Genomic DNA, 23,855 nt, shown 5'->3' on the forward strand with positions numbered 1-23,855 from the left:
TGTATGGGGGCAGTAACTAATACGTAGACATACACACCTTTGTATATTTGTATATCCATGTAATTAATATTTAAATTTTCTTACATAAATAAAGAATATATGGGTGTAGCCCTATGTGTGAGATAATTTTTTCCCCTTCTGTGAGTATATATATGTATGAATATGAAGAAAGAAATACTTTATGCTATATATGTGTACATAGCCACATGTCTCATAAACAGGAACCTGTAACTGACTTGTGCTCTGTCTCTGAGCCTTGGGAGGTTTGCCTGTGTAACACAGCAATTCACACACACACACAACATCGTGCCCGCTTCTTTGTGCTCTCATGCTTGCCCTGCTGATTTGTTCTCCAAAAGATGTGTCCTGGTAAATAAATACAGACACATGTTCCTGCTGGTGTAAATGGTTTGAGTATGTAAACAGCCAACACACCCGTGTTTGCCTAAAAACATTTGTTGTACCTATAGAAACCCGAGCGTGTTTTTGTGTTTGTATCACGTATTTCCCTGCGGGGCCCCGGGCTGTGCCGGGCGGGGGTCCCTGCACACCTGGGGCTGGTGGCAGTGGCAGCTGTTTGGGGCCCCAGGTGTGCGGGGATGGGGCTGGCACCGAGCCCACCGCAGTGGCTGCAGGTGCTGGGCTGGCAGGAGGGCTCCTGCCGGGGCTCAGGGCAGGCTGCAGTGCCGGACAGGTCCAGCCCCAAAGCCCAGCCAGGCGCCAGCACCAGGGCTTGCTGGAGCATTCCCACCACCCTGGCCTTCGCAGCTCAGCCTCTCCGTGCCGCCTTCCACGTGCCAGCGCCAGCAGGCTGCCTGGAATTCCTTTGACGCTGGTCCCCACACACAGCCCCTGCAGCACAGCTGTGGTTGTGTGATTCCCCAGCTTTCGCATTTGCACATAGCACACACAACACAGCTGCCTTCTGAGCAGTTCCAGCAGGGGTGGGAGCAGTGGCTGCCAGGCCCCACACCTGCCTGCCCTGCCACAACCTCGCTTGGCTTCACCCACTTCACCAAGCCAAGCTTTTCCTGTTACACTTAGGAATGATGGTTTCGGGAACTGACCTCCTCCCCTCATCCAGCCAGGCTCCTTCTTCTTTGGGCCTCTTCCTCCTGCCCTGCCAGGACCTGGGCAAAGAGCAAAACCATGCCTGTGCTCAGCTGCCTCCATGAACCAGCTGAATGCCTCAAGCCTCTTCCAGGGCTGGGTTGGGTTTCCTCTGGGCTTCATCCAGCAACAAGTCACCCTTGCACCCACTGTCAGTACACCAGCAAGAGAGAGTCATCACTGAAGTGAAAGCCATGAGACTCCAATGGTGCAGGGAGTGGTTTTAAGTGTATGTGTTCCCTGCAAGAGTCAGGCCAGCTGGCTTCTCCAGTCTCAGACCACAGTGGTGACAGTGATTCTTGCAGAATACCAGTCCCCATCTGTGACACCACTGCCCCTGAGTATAACAGCAGGGCACTAATTCCCATGCTGCTTGCCTCCTGCACTGGTTTTTGTACACTTGTGTGTATTCCCACCTGTAAAAACACTGACATGGAGGTGGCAAATGGAATCCTCCCCTCCCCTTTAACAACCATAACAGCCTGTGGTAAAAAGCCCCACAGCTGTCCTACCCCCTCTGGAGCACTCTGCCTTGGGTTATTGCCAGTTTATCTGACTGGAAAGACATGAAACACAGGGTCATTTGAGGGCTCAGCCACAGCCCTCACAGCCTCAGCTCCACCACTCAAGACCAAAGCAGGCAGAGGGCTGCAAAATTCAGACATCTCCTTTTCCCAAAAAAAAATCAGGGTTATTGGTCCCCCCTCCCCCAGTTTGGCTTTCTCACACACATTCCAGCTGTGTCCACAGAAAACAAGTGCAGAGCAACACTTTAAATGGAAATGAGCAGAAGGTCCAAGTCTTTCAAACAGGATGCAGATAGAAAAGTGGTCCCAGCAAGACACATTGCAAGTGCAGTTATTTGAGATTGATGTGGACAGCAAAAGCCCAGTCAAGTGAGAAAAGTGTGATAGGACAGCACCATAAAATAGGATATGGAGCACAAAAACTGTTAGAAAGCTCTTGAAATAACTGCCCTCATTTCACTAAACTCTGTTTTCCATCTTCCTCTGGGTACAGTTGTCAGCTTAGCCTTGCTAAGTGCAAGCAGAGGGTCATCAACAGCATCATCAGAAATTAAAGGCTTAACTTTGACTAGGCTGGACCATGGAAAGGTCCTCAACTCACTCCAAGGAGCCCCAGGCCAGCCTTGCTAGTGAGCAGGAAGGGCTAAACCTGCTCTGCTCACACAACCTCTCTAAGAGGGGGGCGGCAAGAGCCTGTCCCAAAACACAAAGGCTGTCCAGGACCCACACCCAGAACAGAGCTGAAGGTCTGTGCTCTCTGAGGAATCTGATCCAGCATCATTCCTGCCCCTGCAAGCAGCTTCCAGAGAAGCAGATGGGTAACTCTAGCAGTGCCCCAGCCAAGCAAGCAGGGCTGGCTCACCCCACTTTCAAAAACCAAGCTGGAAGGCACAAACTTTAGTAAGGAAGAAGCACAAATGTCCTTGTTAGCAGGCACTAGCTTGTTGGAATGGTGACTAGATAGAGGAAAGAAAGCATGTTAGTGGAGGAAAAAAAAGAGACAGAAACAGGAGTAAACAAGAAGGTTTGTTCTTGTTAAGTTTATTGGCATCATGTTTGTTTCTTTACATAAGAGCTCAGCCTACGTACTAGAATGTAGACCTCTGGAAAACAGGTAGAAGGGCTCCATTTAAGCAAGCTACAAACGCAAGAACAAATACCAGGAAGAAAGGAAGAGAGGAAAGGGACTAGATTGCCAAGTTTTTCCATACCAAAAATCCAGATTAGCAGTCAGTAAGAAGAAAGGGAAGATTCGTAGTCCAGGTCATTCATCAAGAAACAGCTACCATACCCCAAGTAGGAGAGGAGCTCCTTCCACAGCACAAAGAGCCAGTGGGACACCTCAGCCCTGGCTCCTCATGCTCGCTCATGTCAGGAGTTAAGCAGTAGGGGAGGTGAACAAATGAGGTCATTTCATAGCTGTATTTAATTTTAAATCAAATAATCCAGTGTGCATATCAATGCTGTTATGCAAATCTGAGAATTTAGATACAAGGAAGCCAGAGATTTTTCCAGAAGATGAAGCCTTTTTGGCCTCAAAACAAGAAGGCTTACATAGTTCATGTCTACTGTACAGAATACTGCCTCTATCTGGACTCTGTGTTGCTAGCACGCCGCAGGTCACAAGTGTCCTCCTCACTTTCTACACAACCTGTGTTTCAGTACTTAAACATGTAATTCAGGAATTTTACACTAATTTATACATTTTTAATTGGTTGCATATATTAACATGTACTATAAGATTTTTCCTAAAGAAGCATTACATAATACATGGATACTGTAAAAAGATCTGATTAGTTAAAAGTAACAAGCATTAACAGAGATACATACAAAACTCAACCTAGTTGGACTGAGTGCTGAGCTTGCAATGAACTATGGGTAACCAGCCTTTCCAGTTGCAGCCTTCACAGGGGAAAACACGAGACAGTTAAAAATGTATGTAACTTGTTACACAGATTACCTGTAAACAGTTTCTCTCCATTGGACACCTGGAATTCGATTCAGTTCCAAACATACATAAGAGTTTCCATTTTAAACTAAGAGAAAGGTCTGTTACCAAGAAGTGTGATGTGGATGATGTGGGGACTTGAGCTCTGAAGTGCAGGACTCAGATACTCATGAGAGAAGGGTGGATTTTGGCAGCTGGAGATGCAATTTTTTTTTTTTTGTAATTTCATTTTAAACACAGAAGAGGGGCTGTGTGTTTGAAGGCCTAAGTGTGATATTTGTTTGTGAAGGACTGTGCTCAACCCCTCCCTCTCCCCTCAGCAGCTGCAGCTCTCCGCAGAAGCCTTCGCTCGGTCAGTCTTGTCTAGTTTGATGGGTTCGGGGAATTCATTGTAAAGTTCCACTTCGGTTTCCTAGTGGGAGAGAGGAGGAGTTAATGCCACGGCTCTGCAGACAGCTCCCAGCATGCAAGGAGGTAGAGAAGGCTGGGGGTGAGCCCCAGGCAGCCTACAGCACTGGCACAGGGCTGCACACTGGCGCCCTCCCTACCTGTTTAAGTGCATTTCGTGCAATCGTTTGGAAAGCTTGTTCCACGTTAATGGCCTCCTTGGCACTGGTTTCAAAGTAGGGGATGTTGTTTTTACTGTAGCACCAGGCTTGTGCCCGTTTTGTGGTGACCTGGGTGAAAAGAGAGCAGCATCACTACCTTCTGCTATGCAGGGAGGGGTTTTATTTTCAGGGCAAGGCCAGCGATCCCTCATATCCAACCTGAGCAGCTCTGACCTCATCAAAGCTGTAGCCTTGAAATGGAACATGGGAGACCACTTCCCATCGCTTGACAGCCCCAGGGCAAGGAGGACCATGCCTAAGGGTGAGGAGACCTCAGAGCACTGGCTTGCTCCCACAGGAACTGCTCAGCACATCTAGGGGAGGAGAAGCAGCTCCTCTCCTTGCACCTCCCCAGGAAGCTGCTGCAATCCTTCCACCAGTGGGCAGGAGCATGCTGTGCACAGGGGTCTGACCTCTCCAGGCAGGATAAACCCTTCTCGGGTGGCAGACAACATCTGATCCACTCTCAGGCACCTCCCAGTCCCATTTCTCAGGTAACCCTCCTGTGTTTCTAAAAGGTCTCCCACTCCAGCAATTTCTTAAGAGGAGGTTAGTAAGTCCCAATACTCACTTGTCTGTTTTCTAGGTCAATCTTGTTTCCCAGCACAACAAAAGGAAAATTCTCAGGATCCCTTGGACTGGCCTGAATGAGGAATTCGTCCCTCCAGCTGTCTAGGGTTTTGAATGTGTTGGGAGCCGTGACATCAAATACCAGCACACAGCAGTCTGCTCCCCTGTAGAAGGCAACTCCCAGAGACTGAAATCGCTCTTGGCCTGCTGTATCCCATATCTGGAGCAAAAGACAGGGCAGATAAGCCAGCTCTACTCTGACACAGTCAGTGTGCAATTAGGGCATTAATTCCAAAACTCCCCACCAGGCATATGTAGTCCCCAGCTCGGCAGACAGCAGCACCTGAAGGCTTGGGGATTTCTGTAGGCACTGAGCATCAAGAGCCAGAAACACCTTCTAAAGATAGTTGACCCTTTTTGTGTTCAGCCTCAGCCAGGGACATATCCTCGTTCTGGGCACGCAGGACTTGGGTATTAGGGTCAGCATGTGGCCTGTCTGCAGTGCTTGGATGCACCTGGATACCAGCAGAGTCCAAACACTGCTCTGATGGCTGCAGCTTTTGCTGCCTTGCAGTCAGTTTCACCATGGAGATATGAAAGCTTCAGATACCAGAGACATAAGCAAGCTGGCAGGTTAACACTACACCCACAGGACTTGGGATGACACAAATGGCTGACCTAGGGAGTCCTTTCCCAGCCCTTACCCGTTCTTGAACACTAGGGAAGTGAATCTTTCTAACAAGATCTAGTTTACTGACAGAACCAAATAATCCAGTTTTTTAAACAAGGCCTAGCAACACTGCTGTTAGCTGAACCCAGATTAATCTTTGCATTCCCTTGTTCAGCCCATGCAAAAACTTGTAGAGAAGTCCAGAAACACTTATGTCTAAAAGAAGGTCAGTGCAAACAACATTCACACCCCTACACTGACCCCTACACCAGTCTGGGCTACACCAGAGCAGATGCTTCCACAGAAGTGGGGTGATGGCCGCCCCCGCAGCAGGGAACAGAGTCCCTCCTTACCTGCATTGTCACTAGCCTGTCATCCACCATCACCTCTTTTGTCAGGAAATCTGCGCCTATCGTAGCCTTGTACTGGTTACTGAATTTCTTGTTCACATACTGGTTCATGAGTGATGTCTTTCCCACCCTGCACAGGAACACAAAAGAGAAAGACTTGGTAGGCTGCTTCTACAATGTTTGAGTTAATCACCCCTGAAGAGAACATTCCAGTGCCTTTCACTGCCCATAACCTCCAGGTTTTTCAACCAGGGAAAAAGCACCCACCTCTACAAGAAGGGGCTTGCACATCAAGAGATGCTGAGGCAAGAGCTGAGTAAGATCATTACCTACCCAAGGATACAAAGGCTTACATCCTGAAACCTCACTTCCCCATCACTAATCTATCTGATCATTGGTAAGGAACAGATATCACATTATGACCATGAAGGCAATTTTGGAAGATGAAGTGCTTCAGAGAACTATCACAAACAGTAATCTTCAGCCTCTGCAGAAGGAGGAGGTGGAAAACCAGACAATCTCAGATGGCAACAGCTCACAAATACATCTGCTAGGCACCCAAAGGTGGAGATCCTCCCCAGAGAGCAAGCTTAGAGGCTCACAAGCCCTCTGTACAGCTGAGAAACACTCTCTGAACAACTGCTTGCTGGGGACAGCAGTATAAATAAGCCTTATGTCATTGGAATCAGGTTACAGTCTGCACAGCAAGTAACCTGTGACAGCAGAGCAGACTCCTGCTGAGAGCACAGAGCAAAGCCTTTCACTCCAAGGGGCATGCTCCAGCTAGCCCAGAGAAGCAAAGCAGATGGCTTAGTACAGACTAGGTCTCTGACAAAGACAGAATTTTAGGAAGACACCTAAGATTGCTTACTAGTGGTTTTGGGTTTGGTTTTTTTTTTAATTTTTTTTTTTTAATAGAAACACTCATTCCAGCAACATGTGTCCTCCTTGCAGAAGACTATTCCATTCTGCTACTGCAGTGGTCTGCCCACCATATTTTCCCCATTTAATTTTGTGGCAGGACCTCAAGATACTAAACTGCAGTGACACATTCAAGACAGAGGGCAGTGAAGAGATCTTAGAACTGTGAGGTAACACAGCTATCACAGGCTGTAAAACCTCTCCTCCCAGCACTGCTGATTTCTTACATCCAGACTCCCACTAGTCAAGAGCACTGCTCTAGCCAGATACAGGTTAGCAGCTTAAAGGCTCTTCCACTTACCCCGAGTCTCCAAGGATGATGACTTTCAGTAACACTTTCTTCCTAGAAGTCATCTTTCACGCTAGAAAGGAAAAACAATCTCGTCACAAACTATTAGTATGTCATTTCCCCCAAGAAAGCAAACAGCAAGTTTGGAGTCTGAGAAACCTGACTCCCAGTAAGGAGCCAGTGACAGGCAGGCCCCAGGACTCCTGAAACCAGACTGCAATTCAAGGCTTCACTCAGCTCTGACCAGGTGTCTGCCCACTGCACAGGCTGGGCCAAGTCAGACCAGTAGCAGCAATTTAATACCAAGAGGCAGATGAGCCGAACAGTTGTAATTTACTGTACCAAGACCCTTCTGGATGCTATTTCCAGGCCATTTGGTAGATATACTAGCCAAGGCCATCTCCTTTGACATGAGACAGTGCTGTAAATCATACCAGCTCCCAACACAGGCTAATAATTCTTACACATGCTACAAAGTACGGGGTATGCAGGCATGTGTCTAATACCACACTCAAGCTTTTTTGCGCTGTTCAGTAGTTCTCCAGCAAAAAAAAAATAAGAAAAAACAACATGTTTCCTCCATCATGAGCTTGGAGAAGTGGTAGCTTTCTCTAGCAGCTGTGCTTTGTGAAAAAAACAAATCCCAAGGACATGCTGTGGTTGAAGCAGCTGCAACAGCTACACAGGGCAGCTGAATTACAAAGCAAACTGCTACCAGACTCTGTGGCTTCTCTGAGGGCACAGGAAGCTGACTACTGCCACCTCAGCTTAGGTGTAATAAAGTTACAGTGACAAACCGCAACATTCAGCCTATTGATGGTCATCTACTCCATTAGATGATGACTTGTTTGTTTAGTTACAACTGAAAGAGTTGGTAGGCAGGAGGCTCTGAACTGGCCACTTAATGGTCCATCCAATTAGCAAGAGAGCTGAGCTTCAGAGTTCCACACTTATTTGCTCCCAGGTCTCCTTCAGACCAGTGAGGCAGCTACAAGTTCATCAGCTGCAGCAGGCCTGAATACACTTCTGGATATACTTTAGCATGGTGAGAACAAGTACAAGGTCTTGCCAGTGTCTGAGCATGTCCTGCCTACCATGAGGCCCTTCTCCACACCTCTGGGAAGGGGGTGGGCCAGCCACTCACGAGCTGGATTACATCACACACCCTGTTTTGGTACTGACCTGCTCCACAACACAAGGACTTGGCTCTCCTGAAGAAGCCCTGCAGGTTCAGTACAGCACCTCAGTCACAGGGTTGTTTAGGATGGGAAAGGCCTCTAGGATCATCCAATAGGTCCAACCATTAGCCCAGCACTGCCAAGCCACCGCTAACTCACGTCCCTCAGTGCCACAACTGCAAGGCTTTCAAACACCTCCAGGGATGGTGATTCCACCACTGTACTGGGCAGCCCATTTCGGTGCTTGAAGGTGCTTTTAGCCAAGAAATTTTCCTTAATATCCAATCTAAACCTCCCTGGCATAACTTGGGGCTGTTTCCTCATCTTGTCACTTGTTACACCTGGGAGAAGAGCCAACCCCCACCTGGCTGTAATCTCCTTTCAGGTGTTGAAGAGCCATAAGGTCCCCCCTGATCCTCCTTTTCTCCAGGCTAAACACTCTCAGCTACTGCCAAGGAGACTTGTGCTCCAGCCCCTTCCCCAGCTCCAGTGCCCTTCTCTGGGCACACTCCAGCACCTCAATGTCTTTTGTGTACTGAGGGGCCCAAATCTGAACCCAGGATTTGAGCTGTGGCCTCAACAGTTCCCAGTGCAGGGGGACAATCGCTGCCCTGGTCCTGCTGGCCACACATTGCTGATACAGCCAGGATGCCACTGGCCTTCTTGGCCACCTGGGCACATCTGGGCTCATGGTCAGCTGCTGTCAAGCAGCACCCCCAGATCTTTTCCTGCCAGGCAGCTTTCCAGCCACTCTGCCTCCAGTCTGGAGATGCAGGGGGTTGTGACCCAAAGGCAGGATCCACCTTTACCTTGTTGAACCTCACACCACTGGTCTTGGCCCATTGATCCACCCTATCCAGAGCTCTCTGCAAAGCCCTTCTACCCTCCAGCAGATCAACACTCCCACCCAGCTTGGAGTCATCTGCAAATTTACTGAGGGTGCCCTCGATCCCCTCATAATATCACTGATAAAGACATTAAACAAGACTGGCCCTAGTACTGATCCCAGGGGAACAGCACTGATGACCAGCTGCCAGGTGGATGTAACCCCATTACCACTCTCTGGGCCCAGTCATCCAGCCAGTTTTTTACCCAGCAAACAGTGCACTTGTCCAAGCCATGAGCAGCCCACTTCTCCAGGAAAATGCTGTGGGAAACAGTGTCAAAGGCTGTACTAAAATCCAAATAGACCACATCCACAACCTTTCACTGATACACTAAGCAGGATACTTTGTCATAGGAGACAAGGTTGGCCAAGCCGGACCGGCCTTTCCTAAACCCATGCTCAGTGGGCCTAATCCCCAGTTGTGCTGTACATGTTGCATGATGGCATTCAAGATACCTGCTCCATAACCTTCTCAGGCACCAAGATCAGACTAACAGGCCTTCCGCAGACCCTCCTTCTGACCCTTCTTGTAGATGGACATTTCATTTGCTAACTTCCAGTCCACTGAGACCTCTCCAGGGAGCCACGACTGCTGGACTGAAAGGGGCTCAGGGAGCACTTCCACCAGTTCCCTCAGTACCCACCCACACAGCCAGAGTCTTGTGTGTGTCTAAGTTATGTAGCAGGTCTTTTCCTCATCCTTTATCACTCTGTTTCCCTCCACATCCAATAACAGATGGGGATTCCCCTTAGCTCTCCTTTTGTTGCTCATGTATAAAAACACTTTTTATTGTCTTTTACAGCGGTAGCCAGATTAAGTTCTAGTTGGGCTTTGGTCCTTCTGGGTTTTTTTCCTGCATAACCTCATGAGAAACTTGAGATACATCTAAACAGGACACAGTGCTGAGGAGATAACAGCCAGGGGCTGTGGAGTGAGCAGCAGTAACAGGTCACCCACAGGGCTCATGACATGCTTCGATGGGTGTTAGCAGATGCCAGAGAGCATGTGGAGGACAGTTTCTCCAAGTGCCAACACCTCTCTTTTCCAGTGGACTGCACTGTTCACTGATCCAGCTGACAGCCCAGCTATGCTCACCAAGCTAGAGCCAGCTGAAAGTAGTCAACAACACCAACATTTAGCTCTGCTTCTGCTCTTGCCAAGATCCACACGCCATAGCTTGCCTCCCCTACAGCCATGGGGAGAACAGACCACAGAAGCTCCTTCAAGCCCGCACCTCCTGTGTTCACAAAGCATGTAAGTGACACTTTTGCCAGCCAAGCCAAAGACTTGTGCAGCACAAGCAGCCCAGATGGAGCAAGAAGCAAGTGAACAGAGCTTTAAAACAGTCTAAAAGACAGCTGTGTACATTGAACTGTCATGAAAAACATCTGCATAGGTTCAGGTCCAGTGCAAGTCACCTGATTTCCTCAGGACAGAGGAAAACAACTCACCCAGAAGTGACTGTGCCAGAACCCAGCATGCTTCTGGGAACTGCTTCTATTTTCCTCAGTGTTTCCAGTATCACTTGTTGCTGCAGCTCACTGCCTCCTGGTATTTGAAGCAGCTTTGGACAAGCTGGTATTAGTTCTCATGCTTAGGGAGGGATTTGCAGAGCCCTAAATTGCAACACTAAATCACACTGGATGCTTATCTCCCCAGTTCAACATAGCCTGAAGTCCTACTATGAGGGGAGGGAAAACTGCCCTGTCAGGATTTATTACCTGAGAAGTAACTCAGCTGAGCAGCCACCTGCAGACATAGGAAGTCAGGCTGAGTCAGAGCTGACACTGCCTTCTTGTCATAGCTGACAGGCTACCCAGCAGTGCAAAGGGCTGTCACTGCCCCACCAACACCAGGCAGGTGAGACACTCAGCTTCCATCCCAGGTGACACAACGGATGTGAGCCATAGCACAGGAGGAGCTGCCACAGTTTTGTACTTGGTGTGGGCCATGAGACAGTGAGGAACTCCAGCCCTGCCAGGGACCAGCAGTGGACACTGCCCAGTCTCACACCCTTGTTCTACCAGGCTTGACTGATGCTGCCTTGGCCCATCAACTGACTGGGCTTCAAGCCCTCTTTAATTATCTTCTCATTGCAAGTATACAGACCAACACTTCAGAGTTATTCCTTGCCCAGTACAACAAGGAAACACATCTTCAGGCCCCATAGAAAATGGTTGAGATAGGCTGGGGCCCCACTGACTCAGCACTAAGACTATTTTGTGCTATATAATGCAGCTTGTCTTGCCTTATGGTATTTTACACAATTACTCCAGAACAGCACCCTGTTGAGGCACACGTCCTTCAGATGGCAGTGTGAGAGCTCACATGGGGCTTGTGTCCAGTCCTGGGAGCACTTCTGAAAATACACTTCCTTTTGCAGAGGTATCACAAAGAAAAACTTGTTAGTTAAGATTTGATCCAAGACTCAGCTCTGTTTCACACTGCATGAAATCTTTTCATGTGAGATCATCTGCATGACTGCTCAGAACACAGCCTACAGCAGCACACCCAGCCAGTCCTGCTCAGGAGCCACCAGCCAAGAGACCAGTCAGCATCATTCCTCCACCTGGCTTAACTGGTGCCAAAGAAATGACACAGCTGTCTCTAATACAGGAGATGAGAACTTCCACTCCATTTTTAATGCCTATCCTCTAAGCAAACAAGCCATTAATGATATGCTGACCCTCAGGAAATTAAGTTGGTATAGCACACACTCTCCCACAATACTGTTATTACCTTTAACACTCACTTGCTGGAGTAGCAAGGGAAAATCCCTAACACCTAACCTGCAAGTGTCACTGGCTTTGCTGATCTGAAAGGAGTCGTCAAAATCCATCCTATGAAGCTTCATAGCTCAGATGCAAGAGCAAATAAAGACTATGCCAAGTCTAATTAGGTTCCCCTTGTTGCTTCAGAGTACATTACAACTGTCCTTTCCCTTGCTATATTAAGACAGCTGCTTTAACTCAAAGCAGAAATGGAGGGTTACAAATTCCTCAGAGATGTTCACATGTCAAGTCACAATGCAGGCATTTTAATATTAATTGGGTTGGTACAAGCAAGGAGCAGCAGTAGCTTGCATTGATGGCTCACCAGACCTCAGATTAACTATGCTTTAGCAGAAGCAGGCCTTGCAAAAGGAATATTCTAAATTGCTCATGGACAGTTTTAGTGTGAAAGCATCCAGCCCTAGGGGAATCTCACCTCCATGGAAGACAAGGCTCCCTAAGCAGCAGCATACCCATACCAGTTTTGAAGCGGCTGAGCAGTCATTACTGTTTCAGCTTTGCTACTGAACAGTTGGAGTCACAATCCTAACATGTCTATAGAGGCTGGAATGTGTGACCAGGAGTTCACTATTACTACACCTATCAGCCTGCCACCTGCACCTTCCACTAGAAACCAGCTCAGTGCTGAAGTGAGGATGTTGGATAGCACATCTTGCCTTGTGTCCTCTGCCAGGAATATTTACCACCAAACCAACAAGGCACAAAGTGGTAGGGCAGCAGGCATCAAGCAGAGCTAAACTCAGAGTTATGGATGCCTAGTTTGGCTTCCTGTCCCAGCAGGCAGCACAAGAGTAAGCAGGTATCCCACAAAAAGATATATTTGAACCTGCAGCACTGCAGCTCTGTTCTGGGTGCTGCAGCTGATAAGCAGAGCTTCCACTTTCCCACTGTACCACAGGACCTTTAGCAAAAACACCCACCATGAACAACCTGATGTGGACAGAGCACATCTCCATTAGGGGCTACCACACACAGTGGCATGCTCACCACAGTGACCAGACAAGAGCTACCCTTGTGCTCTGGAAGAACCTTCTGTCCTGAAATGCAGGAAAAAGTGTCCCAAAATGCAGGTAAGTGCACTTTTGACACAGAAACAGCACCTCTACTCACTGTTCTCTTGCATGATACCTCTGTACTACAGAGAGCTATTTTTATTCCCTCCCTCCTCCCTCACCAGGTTTGGCATTTCTTCAAGGAAACTGAAGCTAGAAATATGATTCAGGATCAGCTCAGTCAGACTGAACCAGTTCCCTCTCAAAAGTAGCAAGTTCCCTAGCACGTTTGGCATCTCAAGGGCTTATGTCTGCTTAGATCTTCAGCCACTGAAATGAGATGGTCACTGAACGTTTATCCTGCTTTTAGAGGACCAAGCACACCAAACAGCCTGGCACATACCACTTGCCCCATGGTTACACTGTATTCTTGCCATGCTCTAGCTAAGCCTTTGAGTAGATACATGAATTTGCTCCAGTTTTTCAGCTACTCTGAAAAAGGCATAGCCTGTTATTGCCATTAGTTAACCAGTCACAGTTCCTGGCTGCAGAGTGTCGGAGCAGTCCAGACACCCTTTGCATTGAAGCCTTCAACTGCAAGCAGAGCCCCAGAGGGGCTGCACAAGCTTTACCAGTTACAATTTAACAACAGCTTGGTTCCCACTAGCGGGTCAGACAGACATTGCTAATACAGTGTCAACCAACACAAAGCTGCAAGTGACTGCCCGAACAGTTCAACACAAATCTGAGACCCACAGATACCAACATTTAACATGTCACTTACATTCTCCTCAGAGTGACACAACAGCCCACAAGGAGGACAGAAGTCCCATCTTCTCAGCTGGGCAAAAGCACAGCAGTAGCCAGACTATCAGCAGGGGCTGTTAATTTCTTATCAACGTGACTTAAGAGATGCCAAGCTGCCTTCAAGGAAAAAAGTAGAAATAAGTCTGCCCTTGATGATTTTGACTGCTACAGAGCCTGCATATTTTCCTTACCAAATCTGGGTGCTCTGGGAAACATGTATCCACCATCCTCACACTGAAGACTACTACAGAAGCATAGGAAGTTATAATAGCAGGTTGAGCCTTGCACTGACAAAGGCTGCAGAAGGACAACATTCTCTTCCACTCCCATGACAGGACTATCAGGAGCTCAGCTTCCCCAGCCCACTGGAAAATACTATCAAGAAAAACCTCACATTTAGTGGGGACACATGCTGTGTCTAAAAAGGAAATCAGGAACATTTTGTTATTTGGGCTGACAACTTGCAAGAACTGCTCCCTGTAAATAGGTTGCTTTTGAGGGCAATAGGCTCCTACAATCAGAGGTGCCTTCAGGCCTCACAGATGCAACATAGAGCAGCAGTCAGTTCCAATAGAGCCCACACCAAAAGCAGCTGGCAAAATATTCCTGTGACAGCTTCACTGAAGGGTACACTCTAGCTGTTCTATCAGTAGTATCTCAACACCAATTTCCACCTTCTTCCCAACGCATTTATGTTGCTGTTCTAACCAATATATTCCCTCCTGCTGGTACCCAGCCAAAAGCTCAAGCATAGCTCCTCATTCCCTCCTCAAGAGAAGCAGCTCAGCTGCCTGCTGCTTACTGCTCCACTAAGAGCAGGCTTCTGTCCAGTTGGTACCTTTCCCAGACAGCCTTGTGAGGCAGAAACTACCCCTGTTCATGGAGCTAGAAGTCTCAGCTACAACTTAATTTTTGATACCTTGTGTCAAACATTATATTGCAAGCTGTCAGGTGTAAATACACTGTCCAGCATATCCTGCCCCCATCTGAAAGCTCTATGCCAACAGCTTCACCTTCCTGAAGAACAGCCTAGAGCTTTAGATGCCTGCTAGCACACTGACATAGCTCAGATCAAAATCAAATCTCAGAACATGTTCTAAGTTCAGTATCCCAGAGGAATTAGCTCTTTAGACTACAGCTGTCAGCAGTAAGTTTCCACCTCCTTTTGAGGGTGGAGTTGCAGCCTCCAGTGCTGGAGCAGCTGCTCTAGAACTGAGGGAAGCTTAGGAACCAGCAACAGCAGTTCAGCCACATGGCTCCAAGTTCTGTTCATTGTCTGCCTTCAACATGTGCACCAAACCGGTGTGATATGGTGCTAAAAGCCAACTGACAAATGGTCTGAAGTAGCTCCCAGGTGGAGCTGACACCAGGCCTACACAAATATTCTGCTGCATCCTGTTCATGGGTAACATGCTCTTAAGACAGTTCAGTGCTAAGGGAAGAGAATAATGGGACAACATGCAGCTTGGAGAAACAGGCAGAAAACCCAGCTGGGAAACAGAAGCTTTGGAACAGTTTTGAGCATAACAGATTCTTGGTGTGATCAAGGAAGCTCCAGAGCCTGTGCTGGGTAAAACACTCTTATCAGTGGTACTAAGGTTTTAGGTTGCCTTGACATCCCCTCAATCCTCAGCTGAAGGCTCTATCACACATCCCTGATGCAGGCAAGGACTCAGAGCTCACTGGAAGCAGACATGCCAACATCCACCTTGCCAGAGTCCAGACAACACAGGGAAGGCAGAGCAATGCCACTGGTAGGAGCCATGTCTGCAATGAAATCACAGCACCTGGACATGAGAAGGGATCTGTGCTGCATGAGGTCTCAGCTCAGCTATGGCTCCCTTAGGGCTGAGATTCGGAGAGCACTGCATTCCTGAGAGGCACTGATGCATATGATCAGTTAGGCTCAAAGCCCAAGTTCTCAAAGCCAAGCTCTTCAGTCCAAGCCTCACTGATTCACAGGCCTGTTACACCTCCTGGCATTTCTCCAGATGAGAGTTGTTCTATGCTGCACAAAGTTTAAATACTAGCTGTGGAACTGAACAAGTTTTTGGCTGTAAAGCTGCCATAATGAATTGTGACTCTACCCTAGAGAAGTCCAAACCACATAGGACTAGACCACACCCCTAATGCCTAAAACTGATCTCTGATTTCTGCTGGTTTAGATATCACAACAGCCACCTTCTGGTGAGAAGGCATCATGTTGATCTGACTACATGGTTTGCAAGTAGGAGCAGAACAAGCATGAAAATGCGTTTGCTTACAATACCACAGCAGATGTTTCTCTATGTTCAGTCAGACCAACAATGTGCTTAGGAGCAGTGGGAAAGATCTAGAAGACATTTCTTGCTGTCTATGGCAACAGTACTTTGCCCAGACTGCTGCTAAGCCTAAGACCACAGGAAAACATGTAGGATCTTCCAGGTGATAATCACACTAAGCCAAAACAATGGAAGGGAGTGAAGAAAATATCCCCAGGAAAGCAGCCAGCTGTGCAGGGCAGCCACCTTGGGTGGATCACTTTGCTCCTTGACAACCTGAGGATGATTCCCATCATCTCCACAGTGGGTAGCAGGTATGGGAAACTGCAGCTGTGGCAGTAGAGGAGTCCAGGAAGATCCTTTTGAAGCTAATGCTGCACATTAATTAGACCAGGATTCCCAGAAAGAAAGCCAGGGCTGTTGAAGTAGAAGCCTTCAACTTATAGGAAGACATCTTTATAAGAAAGCCAAACCCAGAAGTTTCACTGAAAGCTAGGTGCTTCCAGTCACGAAGTCTCAGTCCACTGATTCCTCCAGCAGCTAAATGGCCCTTACACCACAAAATACCCTCTCAGGATTGGGCAGACATACCCTAACAGACTGATACCAAGTATCTCAAGATCTTCTGCAACCCTTCTCTTGGAGGCTCAAATCATATCAAGGATGTCATGTCATTCAAGAAGCACTGTTGCTGTGCCCTACCTTCCAGGAAGAAGCAGTTCCCCTGTTGAATCCTACAGGATTTCTGGTAGTTCCCAGCAGATTTCCACCAAGGATGAAGCTGTTACAAGAACAGGCATGCTTGCTTTAACACCCCTCCCCCCTTATGAGAGCAAGCTTAACTTCCCCTATTCTGCCCTGGGGGAGACAATCTCAGGATGTGGGAGGAGAGTTGAGCACATAGCTGGCTGCTGGGAGACACTAGGCAACAAGCCATGTGTCTTGACTAAGGGCCTTGCCTACGCAAAGCACTGCAGCTACACCAGCACAGCTTCCATGATGCCTCTCCACGATGGCCTCCTTGGTGGACAGCTTTCCAATCAGTAAAATAAGTCTAAACTAACTGGAACACAGCATTAGTGCTCATACAGCCCAGTTTATACAGTGGTGTCTGTCAGCCTTTTGGCACACAGCCACCCAGCTAGTGGAGCCACCCAACAGTTTTAGTAACCCTGACATGTTTGAGTCGAGAGCCCAGCACAGCTCTCACATCAGGCCATACCCTGAGTGACAATTCCCTTACTGCTTTCTATAAAACAAACACAGTGCCAGAGGCAGCTGGGGTTTAATCTATGTATCCAGAAGATAAGGGCATCCAATTCAAAATATTCTAAGTTAGCCAGACCACTGACAAACAGTTGAGTTGCTAGATTTTTACCATATCTAACAGTATTTTTTTTAAGTGCTCAGATTAATTTCTGGTTTTTACTACAGTTTTTTAAGTTTTCATACATTCCTGTCATGCTTTCTGTTTCAGAAACACAAAGAGATAACTTTCGCAGTGGTAAGCAAAGCCCAGATCTAAGACCTTGTCAGTGGTAAACAAGCATTGTTTATCCACTCCTGACTGCCAGAGTTCCTAGAGGCTGGGCAGGAAACAAGAGACTAAAAGGAGACTTTGACCAAGTCAAATGACAGCCCTTAGGAGGTCTGCCAGAGGCTGTAACTTACACCTGATATTCAGATCGGAGTATGAATATTGCATCTCCTGCAGCAAAAGAAGCTTGACAGAGGAGAAAGGACAAATACTGATGGGAGATCCTACTAGCAGACTAGCAGATGTAGAGAAGCACCAGATCAACACTAATGAGAAAAGCATTACTCCTCCTTCCAGGAGGTCCTGTTCTCAGTAATGAGTCTTCTAGAGAGGAAGCTTTCTCTAGGGACAGGTTGTAATCTAAGAACTACACCTTGATCTCCAAGCAGAACTCTTGATCCTACACACACTCAATACCTCTTACTATGCTAATGTGGTTTGCAGAGCAGGAAGGACAAGTATTTCAGTACCAGGATGGGAGTGCAACAGGTAGTTTGCCACGACAGCTGAGTCAGTGACAAACAAGGAATTTGTACTGTGGATACTCAGTTTCACACTCATACTTCATAATATCATACCTCTTGCACAGATCCTGTATCAATACTTTACCACTTCACCTATTCTCTTGATGGAGCTCCACAGAGGTCCAATAAAAACCTCATTCACATGGTGATGTTAAGAGAACTCTGTGGGCAAATGGCATCTTGTTAGGTGGGGGGAAAGGTTCAGGCCTAGGCATGTCTCAGCTAAAACCCTCTCACTGCTCATGCTCTAGACAATGTCACCACTGTGCCAGTTTGGACTCCAGATATGATTATCCACGTCTGGGAGCTGAGTGACTCAGCCCACTTGAGGGAGACAAGCACCAGACAGGTTACTTTGAAGAGGATTCTGCTTCCAGCTGGGAAGAGTTCAAGGGCTCAGCACAGGAATGTTAGATAAACTGGTAGCCCAGTAACCAAGGTCCAGGTACTCCAGGCAGGCTGGCTCTGAAGGGAGCTCCAGTAGCTGGTCTCCACTCTTGTCCACCACTTCACTTTTCCACCTTGTCTCTCAAATGACCAAAGTTAGAGGATATAGGACAGATGCAAGAAAAATACTGGATTTTTAAATTGGTATTAAGAGGATCTACTAAATTTCATTTAACAATTTCTGCTTGAAACTCATGCATAAGTACAGTTAGACACAATTAGTCACCTTAAATTGGCATTTTAAGTGGTTATGAAGAAGAAAGAACAAATCACTCACTGTATCAAGTATCTTTAAATCACACAGATAGAAATCAGTGCCACAGGTTTACACTTCAATCTCATCTAAAAGGTGTGCACCCCATCCTGAAACTTCAATGCCCTATGAAGACAGCCATGGCCCCAGTAACAGGTTTCCTGACGAGAGAAGTCAAGGCCATTTAAGATAAGCTGCAAATCAACACACTTCAGTGGCCTTGATGAACTCGCTTCCCTTCCCAGGGTCATTGACCATGAGGTAGCAACAGCAGTGTTGACAAAGCTTCCCCCACAGACAAGAGCGCTGGTTGCCGGCACCAGAGAGGAGGAGCAGCCTCGCAGGAGCAGCGCTCACAGCAGCGATGACATCACCAGGGCAGATCTCTGCCAGCACAAAATGCAGCAGCACGCTGGGCTTGAGAGCTGCTTCCCTACCAAGAGAGAGCAAAAGCAACAAGCACACCAGGAGCCAGAGTGACACAGGGGTATCCCTGCATCGCCCGCTATTACTGAGCGGCACACGTGCAGCTCCTGACCTTGGACGCTCATTTGCAAGCTTTATTCAAGGTGTATTTAACGAGAAATGGGACCTTCAATCAAGCCCCTTACTGCAGAAACAAGCACGGTATATTAACTATTGTCATTCAGTTAATTATCCATAGCTAATTCGGTTTTGAGATGCACAGCTCATGTTTAGATTGATGCTGCAGAGTGACACTTTTATCCTCACAATATCCGGTCACAGCTATATCTGAAGGCAGACTGTTACACAGCAACTACAAAAGATCATTTTAGGAAGCTGCAGAGGGAAGCCTACTCAACTCTAACTCATCAGACAATTAAACTGCAATTACCAAGACAATGCTGTGCAATAATGAAGTACCTCAGCATGTGAAGGATGCAAGATTGCTGTCAGACAAGCAGCACATGCTACTGCCCAACCAACTTTTGCATTTAGATAAGGTTTTAGCTGGATTCCCTTCTGTGGAGGCAACAATCTTTAAATTCCTCTACAGCTCTGCAAGGGAATCTCAGGTCCATCAGGCCCTAGTAACAGGGACTTCAGAGCAGGTAAGGTCACAGCCAAGGAGAAGCCCAGAAGACATAAGGAAATACTGGCAACATGCAAGGTGAGGGTTCTTTACTTCTTTCACAAAGGTTCAATTTACTTCAGTTATTAATAAAATCACCACTCTAAAGGCAGGGACATGCAACAATAAGTACCTGTGAGCCCACATCATCCACCAGTTTCAGAGAATGCAAAGATCCAAGTGCCCTATTTCATAGCCCTTATTCTTGAGCCAGGTACCTGCAAACCCTCTCTCACAATGCAGCACTCAAAAACACACCGTAAACAAGCACAGGTAATTTCTTTACAGCCAAATGTTAAGTTCTGCATAAAGTAGTCTCATTTTAACACAGAAGTCAGACCAAAATCACATACATGTTAGAGAAAGAGCTATTTATAGTTTTGCACAGATGGTTTGATGGTAATTGTCATGTTTCCTCAAGGACAAGCTTTGCCAGCGATTTGCTCCAACAGGTAATTCTCACAACCTTCCAATACAAATAACTTAAAACACAAGCTTTAAGAAGGTGCTTCAGAAAATAAATCTGGTAACCCTCCTGCTCACAAGCCTTCATTTTGATTAGCAAACTAAGCAAAGTCGTATCTTCCCCAGGTCACTTCAGAGCTTATGCATTTTACACTTTCAGTTAAGGATTTATCAATGCTCTAACATATGCTACTCAAAAGAGTTTGATTCCCTGGCTTCAGCAGGGGGCCCAGGATGCCTGTAGTGCAGACTCTGCAACACAGTTATTTAAATTCTTAACTTGTCACCCTAAAGGTACAACTCAGGGTGTCCTGTTCCCCACCTCTTCACTCTGGTGACCAGTGACAGGATCAAGAGAACAGCATGAAGCGTTGTCAAAGCAAGTTTAAGCCAGATATAGGGAAAAAGTTCTTCCCAAAGGGTGGCTGGGCACTGGAGCAGGCCCCCCAGGGAAGCGGCCGTGGTCCCAAGCCTGCCAGAGCTCAAGAGCACTTGAACACTCCCAGGCACATGTGGGGCCATCCTGTACAGGGCCAGGAATTCAACTTCTATGATCCTTGTGTGCCCCTTCAACTCAGAATATTCTGTGATTCTATGCTGAGCTATTATCAGGGTATTTGAGTCTGAGGACAGAGACCACTGCATGACACTACAGGGAAGAAGAACATTTAACACAGCTACTCCCTTCCATCTTGTCAGTTATACTTCACACTACAGGTTGAGAGAGAAAGAAACTGCTATCAGATTTCAGAAGTCTTCCATATTGAGGGGTCACATTAGCCCCATCTAACAGCTCTTCTACACCAGATGTAAGGTATTAACATAACAGCACAAAGAATAAAGAAAAAACCAAAAAACCCAAAAAAACGCAGTGCTTGAAAGTTAACAGTATTAGAGCTGTTTTAATTCTGAGGACTAAGGCCAGGCAGGCATGGTGGGTCCACTCAGTGCATGGAGGGCAAGTCATGTGTTCAGTCAGCTGTTGGGAGTCACAAGGGAGAGGGGGAAAGACAAGTATACTTGTTCGTCCTGAGTAAGTACAGCAACGAAGCCTTGATTATTTAACAAGGAATATTCAAATGACTCCACCCACTTTAGCCTCAAATTCAGCTCCTGAGAAAGCAGGGTACACTGACTCCAGCAGCCTGGTTCTACTGGAACCACGGCCAGGCTGCAGCTACTATTCACACACCACTGGTACCACCACAGCCTTCAAGTCACAGCCAGCCAAACATTGTGGCATAGCTTCTTACGTACCATTCCTCTAAAAAGGGAATTCTCCACTTCCCCAGGCCCAATTCCCACATGGATACACAGACTATTAGGTACAGGCCAGAGGTGGCCAGCCAGTGATAAGTACTGAAAGCTTTAAAGGTTCCATGCCAGCAAATGTCAAACAAGGAACAGCTTGCTTACAGTTGGGAGGACTTCATTCTGTCACATGTTCTCAGTTTACATATAAAAAACCCATACACACAGATCATAACAACTCTGCTTATCAGTAAACATTTGTAGTTTTCCAGGAGATAATGCTGAGATTTCTAGCTTTGAGAACAAAAGGCCTACTCATAAACATACTCATTTTAATGCTGAGGTTACCTACCCTACTTCAGATTTAGACATCCTTTTTACTACTACAATAATCCCTCTATTTACAGAGAATGCAATTGTCTTAAGTACAACCATCAGGCATTTTGATACTTATTAGTCTCTCTATATATATACAGAAACTAATAATGCATCTATCACTTAATTTATCTAATTATACACTCACAGACAAAAGCACTTCTAACATCCACTCTAATAGTTCTTAGAGCTGACCCAGGCTTTACACACACCGACAGCTACTTTCGCAATAACTGCCAGTCTCTTCGGCCGCCTCTTTGGTCAGATTAATTGCTCCCGTGGCTGCCGGTTCACGTTAAAAGCGATCCCCACTGACCCCCAGAGCAGCGTTTCACCGTCCTGACCCAGCGCCTCCCCACAGCCCCGGCCTCCTTCGGCCACCGGCTACCCCGGAGCCTCTTCAGGCTTGGCGAGGAGCTACAGCAGCTCCACACGCCACAGACAATGCGCTGCCTCCCCGGGAGGCACTGCTCGGGCCTCTGCGAGCCCCTCAGTAGAGGAGGCTCCACAAAGGCCTGCCAAAGGCGCATCCCAGGAAAGGCCCTCGGGGAGGAGCCCCTTCCTGGGGAGACCCCCCTGTATTGTCCCGAGGGCAGCGCCGGGCCCGGCTCCAGGGAGCTCGGCGCCGGCAGCGCGGCCGCCTGGGGCCGCCTTGGGGCGGGCAAACGAGCCGGGCCCCGGTGCAAAGCCGGCCGGGAGCACCGAGACAGCGCCGCCTCCGCCACCTTCCCGACGCGGGCCCCCCGGTGCCGGGGGGGGGCCGCGAGCGGCTCCCCCCGCCCGGGGCGAGGCCGCCCTCCCCCCATCCCCCCCGGCAGCGCGCGGGGGCCGCGGTGCCGCCGGGCTCACCTGGTGCTGCCGCCGCGGCCCAACCCCGATCGCTACGCCCCCCGCCCGCCTCGTCGGCTTTAATGGCCCCGCCGCCTCCCGCGCTCGCTTCCGCCTCCCCGACAACTTCCGCTCACGGGACCCTGACGTCACCGCGCACGGCCCCACGTGACCGCGGGGCCCCGCCCGCCATGTTAGGTGGCCGAGGCTGGGCCCGTGCCCCTGTTTGTGGAAAATAAATGTTTGTGGAAAATAAATGTTTGTGGAAAATAAATGTTTGTGGTAGCACCGGAGCCCGCACGGAGGGGAGCGCCGGGAACGGACCTGCCTCTCCCGCGGGCTTCCATCGCAGCGGGGCACTGAACACCGCCGCCTTGCCTGAGGGGAGGAGGAAAGGGCCGAAGAAACCTTCATGCTTTCAGAAATAAAGGATGGGGACACACAGGGACAAATCTGGTTTTTGATGTCTTCTAAAATGTATTGAAGAACTAGCACGAAGTCCTCTACAATTAAATTCGTATATGAACACCTTAGTTATTGCTATTAGAAATAGGCTGCATTTTAGATTATATATATTTAATACTTATAAATAGGGTTGTAGCAACAGCACTTGTCAGAAAAGAAGATAAAAGACGCCAGTTGTATATGCATTCAGATGGATTAACTAGGCAGTTTTTAGCACCAAGACCAATAGTGCAGGCAAATAAATTGGGACCCTCTGAAGTCTCTGGATCTTAAGCCACAGGGTAACAACTATGCTGGTGGTACAAGTGAAACCCATATTTTCTACCCTATGTTGACAGCAAGTTCATTTTGTTACTCAGCAATTACTTCATATTATTATTCATCCAAGTCATTTGACTGCTGTGGGTTTAGTTAGCTTGTGAACTCAGGAAAGCAACCATGGGAAAAAAGTATTTTTAAAGCTAATGAAAGATAATAAAGCACCAAGGCTATTTCCAGCAATATTAAAAAGAAAATCACACAATCACAGACGTGTTGGGGCTGGAAGAGATCATCCATCCCAGCCCCCTACCAAAGCAGGTCACCCAGAGCAGGTGACACAAGAACACATCCAGGCAATGCTTGAATGTCTCTGGAGACTCCATGCCCTTCCTGGGCAGCTGTTCTCATGCTCTGCCACCCTCAATCTAAAGAAATTATTTCTCATG

The 23,855-nt window shown here is 47.8% G+C and overlaps 1 protein-coding gene across 2 annotated transcripts; it reads right to left on the reverse strand.

Annotated features, from left to right (window-relative positions):
* Window positions 1-3,045: 3,045 nt before the first annotated feature.
* Window positions 3,046-22,809, reverse strand: RAB7A (RAB7A, member RAS oncogene family). Of its 2 annotated transcripts, none has more exons than XM_005522079.3 (6): window positions 22,705-22,809; window positions 7,006-7,066; window positions 5,787-5,913; window positions 4,765-4,983; window positions 4,134-4,262; window positions 3,046-3,997 (listed from the first exon to the last, which is right to left on the reverse strand). In XM_005522079.3, the coding sequence occupies exons 2-6, from the start codon at window positions 7,056-7,058 to the stop codon at window positions 3,902-3,904; spliced, it is 624 nt and encodes a 207-aa protein (XP_005522136.1). In that variant the 5' UTR covers window positions 7,059-7,066; window positions 22,705-22,809; the 3' UTR covers window positions 3,046-3,901. The 2 variants fall into 2 exon arrangements, with proteins under 2 accessions (XP_005522136.1, XP_087917808.1); XM_088061682.1 differs by lacking the exon at window positions 22,705-22,809 and adding an exon at window positions 16,613-16,633.
* Between the last annotated feature and the right edge of the window lie 1,046 nt (window positions 22,810-23,855).

The sequence above is a fragment of the Pseudopodoces humilis genome, chromosome 13 (assembly GCF_049639895.1).
Source record: "Pseudopodoces humilis isolate 2021_Gansu_Grassland_sample_001 chromosome 13, ASM4963989v1, whole genome shotgun sequence".
Lineage (NCBI taxonomy): Eukaryota > Metazoa > Chordata > Aves > Passeriformes > Paridae > Pseudopodoces > Pseudopodoces humilis.